This window comes from Cyprinodon variegatus, unplaced genomic scaffold (genome assembly GCF_000732505.1).
Source record: "Cyprinodon variegatus isolate N-32 unplaced genomic scaffold, C_variegatus-1.0 Scaffold1091, whole genome shotgun sequence".
NCBI lineage: Eukaryota > Metazoa > Chordata > Actinopteri > Cyprinodontiformes > Cyprinodontidae > Cyprinodon > Cyprinodon variegatus.
The window spans coordinates 121657-132178 of NW_015151544.1; the positions used below are offsets into that span (position 1 = coordinate 121657).

General features: G+C 41.0%; 1 protein-coding gene across 1 annotated transcript in view; it reads right to left on the bottom strand.

Moving 5' to 3' along the window:
- Nucleotides 1-10522, bottom strand: part of LOC107101402 (beta-adrenergic receptor kinase 2) — a 107352-nt gene that overhangs the window by 37478 nt on the left and 59352 nt on the right. The window contains exons 3-7 of the mRNA XM_015400296.1: nucleotides 7611-7684; nucleotides 7399-7500; nucleotides 4091-4165; nucleotides 770-831; nucleotides 644-695 (exon numbers count right to left, since the gene is read on the bottom strand). Of these exons, the coding sequence (XP_015255782.1) occupies nucleotides 644-695; nucleotides 770-831; nucleotides 4091-4165; nucleotides 7399-7500; nucleotides 7611-7684 (365 nt within the window). The remainder of the gene's footprint in view (nucleotides 1-643; nucleotides 696-769; nucleotides 832-4090; nucleotides 4166-7398; nucleotides 7501-7610; nucleotides 7685-10522) is intronic.

A 10522-nucleotide genomic window follows, 5' to 3' on the forward strand; every position in this document is an offset into this window, starting at 1 on the left:
AACAGAGACAGTCGAACCGAACGGTTCGGACGGTTTTCATAAACCGTTCCATCCCTACCCCATATACCTGTCTATGTCTCTGAAAGGGGGGGTCGTTAAAGGGAACTGTTGGCCTGGCTGAAAAGAGGGGGGTCTTATGACCCTCTGTATAGGGGAGGGGGTTGCGATGACAGTGGGAAGGAATCAACTCAACTGCTGCTTTGTAAGTTTTGAAAGCAGAAATCTGTTTAAGGTTGGTTTCTTTCTTAACATAGAAGGCTTCCTTCACGCCACTCTTAATCCACCTGTCTTCTAGTCCAAAATGTGAACATTCTGGTCCTCAAAAGAATGTCCTTTGTCCATAAGGTGTAGATGTACCTCAGATTCTCAACCGAAGGAGGTTCGCTCTTGGGGCAAGCATCTGTGCCCCATTCCAAAGGGCAGACCCCTTCGCTGCTTCAATTTGCATGTTTTCTAAACAAATATAAGGCCTCGTCGGGCTACTGTATATAGCCTCAAACTCAACGCTATTCCTGCCATTTTGAATCGAAAAAGCTTCCTGGATGGGAAGCAAAACGTCTTCAAACTTGGAAATAAAGTCCAGTGGATTTTTTTTTAAATGACTATGACCTGGATGACTGTGTATCTTTACCAGAATACTCACATGAATGTTGAGTTCCACGTTCTTCCACTGGCAGAACCGAGTAAACTTGTCACTGAGGACAGAAGAGAAAGAGGGTCACATGTGACTCCAGAAACAGAAACATGCAAGCCGTTTCCCTTTATTCACCTTTCAATGAACTTCTGGAAGATATTCCCTCTCAGGCTGTCGCAGATCTCCACGATGTACGGCTGCAGAAGGCGACACAGAGAGATCAGCTTCAATAAGTTTCATCGTAAAAACTGGGATTTCATCCAACATTTGATCAGCTACCGTAAACAGGCTGCGATCGCTCAGTCGCAGCTGGATGTAGCATCTAACTATTGAGTAATAATGCAGGTGGACGACGTTTTAGGGCTAAAGTTAGCCACAGGGGATAAAAGAGTAAACAGAGCAACAAACAGACTGGGAGCTAAAAAAAGGAAAATAGTGATTCAATTTACCAACGCACTCCTGCAAGATCATTCATCAAGTAAAGCTCAAAAACTAAGCCAAAGGTTTTTTATATCACTGAATTCATGTAAAAATATAAAACAGGACATTTAGTTTGTTCTAATATAATAAATTCAGAGCAGAGAGGATCTCATGATGGCAGAAAAATGAGAAACAACCTCAGGAGTTTCCATGATAAAGAACAATTTGTTTCCTAAAGCTGATGAAATGGACACCAGCGTCTGACTGACTGCAAATCTTCATCTGGGCAGGTTGGTAAGCTGTTAAAATAGGAACATTTTATAGACTGGAACAACCGAGGGGAGATGTTATCTTTATTTTAGGTGCAAAAATCTGTTGACGGCACTTGAACTTGTTGACATAGAAAATCTGATTTGCAGCTCAGGCCCGTGACCTTCACAGCTGCTCCGCCATCAGGCGAATAAAGACAAGGCTTCTAATTTAGGAAACAGGGCTAAAGAGAGCTAAATGAGAAGCATATAAGAAGAACTCCAGGAGTCATGTGCCTGTATGTGTCCAGGTCTCACTGCAGAAACACTGCAGTGAGTTTGTGTTTATAAAGCTCTGCTAAAGGAAACTTCCTGAACACTTTGATGCCAATCAAATCCTCGTTTTCTCCTAGTTTACTATAAAACCAGCTCTGAGCAGAGCTCCACCAACAGCTGCGAGCTTTATGGGTGCAGTTATTGATCTATTAATCTATTGATTAATCTGGAAAAACAGTTGGATCAGAATTTAACCGGTGCTGCTTTAACAGAATATCACCAGGGATCCAAATCAAGCATATAGAAGCTACTTTTACAATTTAAAATGGAAAAATGTTCGTTTTTTTCTCAGCAGGGTTTTACTTGAATTTAACCCTTAAAATAGCAAATTACTTGACAATAATTTCATTAATTGATTAATAATGTTAATGGTTTCAGGTCCATTTTTTTCTTTAGTATAAAAATGTGTTGTATATATTTGTTGTTAAAGGAAAAGTCCGGTCATATTCAGAATTCAAACTTCTGAAAGTACTTTAAATATGAAATTATTACATACTGTTCAATAAATGATAAGTGTTTTTAATTAAGAGTAATTTTCATTTGAATGTGTTTTACTGGAGGCATCCATGTTTGTCAAAGAACACTACTGCCACCTACTGGTTAGTGACGTCACGGTGCGGTATCGGCTGTTGATCAAGTCCCAGTGCTGTATCTGGTGTTTGTCACAATGCGCTATTATCCAAGTCATCTTGAAAATATTCTTCTTCCAAATGTTGGCTACATATTACGGGTTTTTTCTCTGGTCAGAAGTTTGATGGTAAATCCTCCCTCTTCAAGTTGGCAATCCAACGACAAACCCGTCCGTGGAGGATCAGGAATCAGAAAGGTGAAATAATTAATATTCTTTTTCAATTTTTCCCGATGTATTCCAACATCCGGCTGCCATGCACGTGGGCATTGTCAGTTTCACTATAGCTCTGGTGAATTTCAATGGTGAAGTCCTCTGGAAATCTTCAATAATTGTTGTTGATTGCAGATGTGTCTAGTAGTTCCCATTGATTTAGCTTGTAAAGCGGGGAGAATGGCGCTAGGCTTACCGCACCGTGACGTCACTGCTGGAAGATGTCAGGAGTGAAGTGTTACTATAGTTGGCCATTAAATCACCCCAACATGTTAGTTTTTAATAAATAATGATCTATTGGTTATTCCTTGCTGACCGGACTTTTCCTTTAATAAAAAACTTTAATCTTTTCACAGCCTTTACTGCTGCTTTTTTTATTTTCTTTAAATGTAGTTCATTATATTTTTAATAAAGTCCTGTTAAAATCCTCTATCTGGTTTAAAAGGTGCTGCTTTGACTTAGTGGGGCTATGCTTTGTTAGCCTGGGTGCCATTCCGAACTTAGTCCCGCCCACAAAGTTTGAGGTCGGGGAAGTTCGGTCTGGCTCTGCTCCATAGTAGCGCGAGTATTATCGCCCACTGTCAGGCGATCCAATCAAATTGTCAGGGCGGGCTTTATACGATGATGGACAGATGACCAACAGTAACGTAATCAACCACGTGACCAATGCACGCTTGGGTGACAACAACAATGGCTGCCGCTGGAGAGTTGAGGTAAGTAGATTCTGCTATTAGGTCTGTTCTAGAAGATATCAACAGCAAATTAATTTTAAAAGAGGAACAGAGAAACGCGATCAAGTCTCATCTTCTTATTCTAGGCGTGCAACTGCACGCTTTGATTTTTGTGGACAACAACTATGCCTCGCTTAACATACGTCACGCACTCCGTTGCTCTTATTGGTTGTAGGTCTATCCAATTGAGTGCAGAGGCATTTTTTTTCCTGGTTCGTTCGAAACACGCCCCATAATCACAGCTCTATGGAGCAGAATCAGACTCATATTCTGACTAGAATTGAGTCGGACTATGTCAGGCTAATGCTTTGTAGCTGCGCCAGTTGTTTTTTGTTTTTCAACAACTTTTCATAATCTTTCCCAGCCAATCCTGGGAAATTGTTGCAATTTGTGGCGAGCTGAGACTGAAATGAAATAATCTGCAGAGATTGGGATCTGCTCAACCTGCAGTGGATTGACTCTATAAGCAGTCAGGGTGACATGGAAAGAAACGGATCATGGAGTAAAAAGTCAAACACCTTTAACGCCCAGGTCGCAGCATTCTGCTGGTGTCCACAAGCAAAAAGTTAGAAACCACACGTCACACCTGGAGTGGGGAGAAGGGCGCTAGGCTTACCACACTGTGACCTCACTGCTCGTTACTATATTTGGGCAAAAATGGCTGCTCCCAGACTCAGTGATTATTGTGCATTTTTGTACTTATCAAAGCTAAATTCATTAAATCATTGCGCACGTATTAGTTTTAGGTATAAATAATGATCCATTGATCACTTCTTGCTGACCGGACTTTTCCTTTAAGAATCGGCGGGAGCCCTGTTATAAACTGTCCGATGCGAGTTGTTGCAGAAGCACAGAGACGTTTGTAGGAAGTTTGTTTTACCTGGAAAAGAGTCGGTGGGACCTGTTTCTTTGCCAGATGACTCTGCACATGGTCCACCGCCTTCTTGGAAAATGGCTGCAAATAAAGCAAAGAGTCATTAAAGATGCAGCCTGAGCAGCAGTTTCACTTCTGCTTCCTCTGTGCAGAGACTGTGTCCCCCGGGTTCGTCTGCTGCTCAAACAGAGGCAGCGGGAGGTTTTCTTCAGTTCAATTAACTTTATTCATATATATATATATATATATATATATATTTATTTAAATGATCAATTAGGAAGAGAACAGGAGGCAATAGATATGTTTATGTTTCTATTTTAAATATTAACAGCAGAGACACCCCCCCCCCTCTAAAAAACAGGACACTTTCATCATAACTAATATAAAATGGGACAGCAGTAAAATAAATGAGAACAATTTGTACAATTTAAGGCCCATAAGGACACCAGCAAAAAGAAAAAGTACAGAACATGTGGCCACGGCCACCTTTCAAAGTCTTATTTCTATGAAGAATTGCGCCCTTTCACACCCATGATCGTTATTTTCTACCTTTTGTTTATTTCTTTATCCAAACCTCCCATAAAACTAACATAATAAAAAAGAAGCTGCTTTTTCGACCCCTGTACATATCTGTAACGCTCTGCCCACTGATCTAAAAACCTAAAATTAGGAGTGACTTCTTGATGTGAGCTGCTAAATGTGAAGGCCAAAGTGATCCTGAAGTGGGATGAGCAGAATAAGTGGCCTCAGCAGCATCACATCCTGAATGCATTCAGGCGGAGCTACTATCTCAGACACACAGCCCACAGATGCATTTGGGTTTCCACCAACATTCAGGATAATTCCTGCAAAAACCTGAAGTCAATAAAGATGGAGGGAACTCCATAATGGAGGGGCTGCAGCTTCTGCATTTAATAAGGCTTTAGTGTTTTGAGTAGCTACATCAGCATAACACTCCTTTTCCTTACTTGGCTTCGCTGCCTCGGTCAGAGATCAGCTAAACACCTTTTCTCTGATAAGAAGAACACCAGATTATTGGAGAGTTTCATTTAGCTTAAAAAGGTTTACATGCTGCTAAAAATTGCTGTTCTCCCACTCTGCAGAATCTGTTAGTTCAATCTCTAACATTCTGCTCTCTCCTTTTTTCTCATAGTAGCTTTGCCTCGTCTGGTCCTGTTTGGCTGTGACTCCATCCTGGAGAGAAATATCAGCTGTGCTGCTGCCATCAACACCTTTGTTTGTAGATGATGGAGATCGGCCTGTTTTTCAGTGTAGTCCTGTTTTTCTGTCTGACTGGCTGGATGTGGACATGTGAGCTGACTTGGAGCTCGTCTGCTTCGCTGTCCGTTTCCTGGACGGGGCCGCCAGTGGAGCTGGTTTACAGTTGCCTTTTTTATCTCGGTTTCTTTTTCTATGTCTGCTTCTGTCTCCTTGAACCCCGGTCGGCCTCAGCAGATGGCCACTCACACTGAGCCTGGTTCTGCTGGAGGTTTCATCCTGTTGAAAGGGAGTTTTTCCTCTCCACCGTTGCTACACGGATGCTCAGTGTGAGGGATTGCTGAAGAGTCACTGTAATCAACTGGTTTTTCTTAAATAGAAAACTTTTAATCTGTAATTTGACTGTATGATCTGGTGAACTGCAAAGTGCCTGAGATGACATGTTGTTAATTGGTGCTATAGAAATAAACTGAACTGAATTGAAATAAAAAAAAAGACGGGGATGAAATTAAGAATCTGCTGCCAAACAATCTGCTTTCCTAAAACCTGTCATAAGTTAGATAACAGAAGAAATTCGTATGACTTTGGCTCCAATTAACTACAACTGAACATCAATACAATAAAGTCATGTCAATCTGCTCAGTTAAAGTTATGATGAATAATAAAGGTCAGCCAATCAACAGCCACTAACTTCACATGGAGCTCAGTTATTATGAGAATAAAGTCATTTTTCAGTTTGTTTTGGTTTTCTTTGTAAATCATGATTAACCAGCAAAACTTCCTCCAAGCAGCAAGAAGCAAGTGAACAGATGAATTCTTTAGTTTTAGTCTCATCTGCACCTTCAGCTTTTTTTTTTTTGAAGGGTTTAAGGCTTTAAGGGTTAAGGTTGGTGATTAGCGTCCCTTTTAGCATCCAGGTCCCTCTTTGGACCCATATCTTCTGCACCGCGTGGCTACGCTGACAGGAATAACGACTCCTATTGGTAGGAGGTTATAAATATAAACATCTGTAGATGTCTTATGATTTGGGCTACAAATATCATCACCATCAGCAGACTGGGAACTCTTGGAAAAAGAAATGACCGTCAGCCTTGGATGACACATCTATGCGTCGTCCACTGTAGGAGTAGAACATCCTGCAACCCTCAGCCAGGATGAGCTATTACAGCAGAGAGGAAGCAAAAACTCGCGTGCCGGTTCCTTTTTGACCCTTGTACAAGTTTAATTCTGATGCGCGGCTGAAGCATCTTTGCTGCTCTAGCTGTATGGTGGAAAAGCGGGTCTGATGCATGTTGGACGGAGCTACCCTATCCTTTCTTTGCCTGGAAGAATGGCAGCTATACTTGCTGTGATCTGTGGGTAAAAACTGGTTTTAATATGTTTTTAGGTGAGAATCCAACTGAAAACTTCATCTGTGGAGTCAGTTCATCCAGATTATGTCCCTGCCTCTGGACTTGACTTGAGTTTTCCTCTCAACCGTCGCTACAAGCATGCTTAGTGTGAGGGATTGCTGAGGAGTAAATTAGTTGATGCAATCAGCTGGTTTTGCTTAGATAGAAAACTTGTATGATCTAGTTGAATTGTCTCTAAAGTGCCTCGAGGTGACGTGCTGTGAATTGGCGCTATATAAATAAACTCAGGTGAATTGAATTAAAATCCTACACAACAAAATCAGTAATAATAAAAGCCGGTATGATTCGTGCTGAACCCATATCGGGTCAATAATGGTATCGGCCGCCTTTCAATGCTGCAATATGTCATCGTAGATGAAAGATTTGTATCGGGACCCCTAGATTTATAGAACAGCAGACAGAGAAAGGAACCTTTGCTCTTTGTAAAAATATAAATATTTTACAAAGTTTGAAGAAATACAGCATTAGCAATATGAAACTGATAATAAATCTATATGCTCCAGCCTCTGATAAGGTTTTACACGAAACAGAATCATGTTTCTTTTCCTTATTTTTGGTCAAATCTGAGGATCCGCTCAGCAGGGTGATGTGGGACCAACAGCTTAGCGGCCGCCTGACCACCAGCAGGTGTCTGACCCCGAGTGCGCCAGTGACGCAGTGTCTGACTAAGAGGTGCATCCTCACATGTGAGCAGGACAGCAGCTCCTTCATGATGTAGACGTCATAAATCTGCCGGCTGCGGCTCAGGCGCTCCTGCTCCGAGTCCAGCTTCTCGTACTCCTTGATCTGAAACAGAAACGGGACTCGGTCTCACGGGGACTTCCTGGGACGGCTGAATTAGACTGAGCTGGATTAGAGGGCTCGGTGCCAGGCACACACCGCCGCCTCCCACTTACTTCTTCGTAGAACTTGAGCTGAGGCACAGCCTCGTCGATCTCGTTCATACAGAAGTCCTTAAACAGCAGGAAGCCTGAGAGAAACAAAAACAAACAGGTGAGGAGCAGGAAGGTGGACAGTTACAACTACAACTGATTAAATTCTTCTCCTTTCTCAGCAGCCTAATCTCTGCATCCTATCGCCTCCATTCAGATCCAACTAAATTATATTACCCGCAAAGAACAACAACAACAACAGTTCTATTCAAACAATCTGCTAAAGATATAACAAAGGTTTAGAAAACAGGTGTTTAGATCATGAGTCTGCAACCATCATATCCAAAGAGCCATTTAGATTCCAGATAAGAAAAAGTCCTTTTAAGCCGAAAAATATTGCATGACTTTAAAAAAACTTTTTCTTTTTTACTCAAGATATTTTTTATTGAGTTTTACATAAACAAAAAAACAGAGCACAGTTATAAGGTGTTGCAAGGTAGGCTTATAGAAGCCAGTTGAACAAGTTGCTCATACAAAAGTTTGTTCAAGTAAAAGAAATATAGACTTAGTAGCATGACAACTACAATAAAACAAGTCAAGTAGTGAAGCACAAAGATATAATACAATAGAACAAACAAAATAACCCCTTCCCCATCACCCAATCCGTCACTGCCACAACATTCAGGACCCGCCTAAGGTAGAATCAGTGCAGTTGAGCATGTCTGAGCAATTAAAGAGCTGGAAATGCTTTCAAGAAATGGCCCCACAAACTTTCAAATGTATCAAGAGACTGTTTAAGTGAGTACCTGATCTTTTCGAGTTTTAGACAAGACATAATATCTTGCAGCCACTGTGAATGAGATGGTGGGGAGGCATCTTTCCATCGGAGTAAGATTGCACGACGTGCCAAAAGTAAAGCAAAGGCTATAAAATATTTTCTAGTAGCACTTGAAACAGATCCACCCTCAAGGACCCCCCCTTTTTTTTTTTGCAATAATATTTGTCTGTGTTCATCATTTCAAAGTTCATTTAAAAAAAAGAAGCTCTAGAAACAAATTTTTGGTTCTTTTGATGTCACTCTGTTGTTAAAATTCTATTAAAATATTCTTTATAAAAAATCACTAATCTCATACTGGTGTTTGTTATTATACTACAGCCGTTGTAACGACCCCCCCTTTCAGAGACATAGACAGGTTTCGCATATTGCAGACTAAAAGAAACAAAATGACCTCCATTCCAAAGGGGTTGGTTCAACTTGCATGTTTCTGAGCAAAAACGAGGCTTTGTTTTGGTCCATAAAGACTCAAACGCTATTTCTGACATTTTGAATTGCAAAAGTTTCCTGGATGTGAAGCGAAGCGTCTTCAAACTTGGAAACAAAGTCCAGTGGATTTTTGGCTATCTGACCAAGCTAAAAGATGCTAACCTGTTAGCTACCTAGCACAGCTAGCCACAGAGCCACCCAGTTCTCTATTACGTTCATCATGAACATATTTTTTAGCTTGGTTATTGATCAGGTAAAACTTTATCGGTCTTTAGAGACGCTAACATTACAGATGCTCCCGACTCGGCACACGGACGCTGCATTGTTATCGTTGTCTGGACAACCACAATGTTTTACGTCATGTGGCAACGTTCAGCCACTCCTGTAGCGTAACGTCACCAGCATGCGCAGGACCAGAGCATATCTGGTACCTACAGCGGCCTTAAACTGCTGCAGAGGAGCTCAGCCACCTGGTTCACTTCAAACTTGGAAAAAAAACAAAGTCTACTGGTTTGTTTCTTTTTTGGATCTGGATGAATGAAAATCTTTACCAACTTTTATTTTTCTGTGCTTCTTTCTCCCTCTATCAGCTAAGCAGGCTATCATTAGCTTAGCCACCCGCCTTGAGGCAAAAAAAAAAAAAAAAAAGACTTTAATCAATATTAGGAATGGATGTCATTGATTAATTCAATGAACCCTTACAGTCCTAGAAACACATGTTTTAGGTTAAAAACTACTTAAAGTTAAGAAAAGCAGATGGAGGGACGGACAGATGCAAGACTTCACGGATACAACATTCAGACAGGAAGTCTGGAAATCCAATCATATTTATGCTGTTGATTATTTCCTCCATTAGCGCATGTGTGAAAGATGCAGACAGAGGAGAAACCAAGGAAGGAGGCGACCTGTTTCTGTGACATGTTTAGTGTCACTACAAACAAATGATGCATTCAGAGCTATTCCAGAACAATTATCCTTCAGTATAATCCAATCAGACCTATTATGGTCTGTATCGTTTCCGTTTTATTTGGCCTTTTCGTGCCACAATTGAGAGACTATTTAAAAACATTATGATTAGTTTCTTTAAACCCCCAGTTTTGAAATGTAGTTAAACTTCTAGTTCATCTAGTTTCATCCCGTTTGGATGGGGCCTAGGCTGCTCATTGTGGTTAAATGTTGTTAAAAGCAGCAATTGGTTTTAAAAATGAAAATAAGTAAATTAAATCTGAAATCAGCTTTGAAAAATACCATAGTCAGAAAAAGGTTTTGAAAATAACTCTCCTGTTTTCTTAAATGTAACTTTTACTGTAGTAGCCATTCTAAATTTGGGCCCTTGGCTGAGAAGCATCATCTCTTGGTCAGACCCTGTAATTCAGTGAACGGGTTGAGTCACGGTAAAAAAAAAAATGTGCACGCCCATAAGAAGGCCAGTGGCTGGAAGTTGGGGGGGATTTTGCTGCCAAAATGATGCATTTGTTGGTACTCTGGAAGCGCGTGCAGTAAAGTGTGTCCAGGTGCATCTGATGCTCCTGTGTTCAATGCCACAGAGCAGCGTTGCTATATTTGCTGTGATCAGAAGGTAAAAAGTATTTTTTAGGGATGCACGATATAGTCGGCCCCCCTATCGGTATCGGCCTGTATCGGCCTTAAAACTGAATATCGGATATCGGCC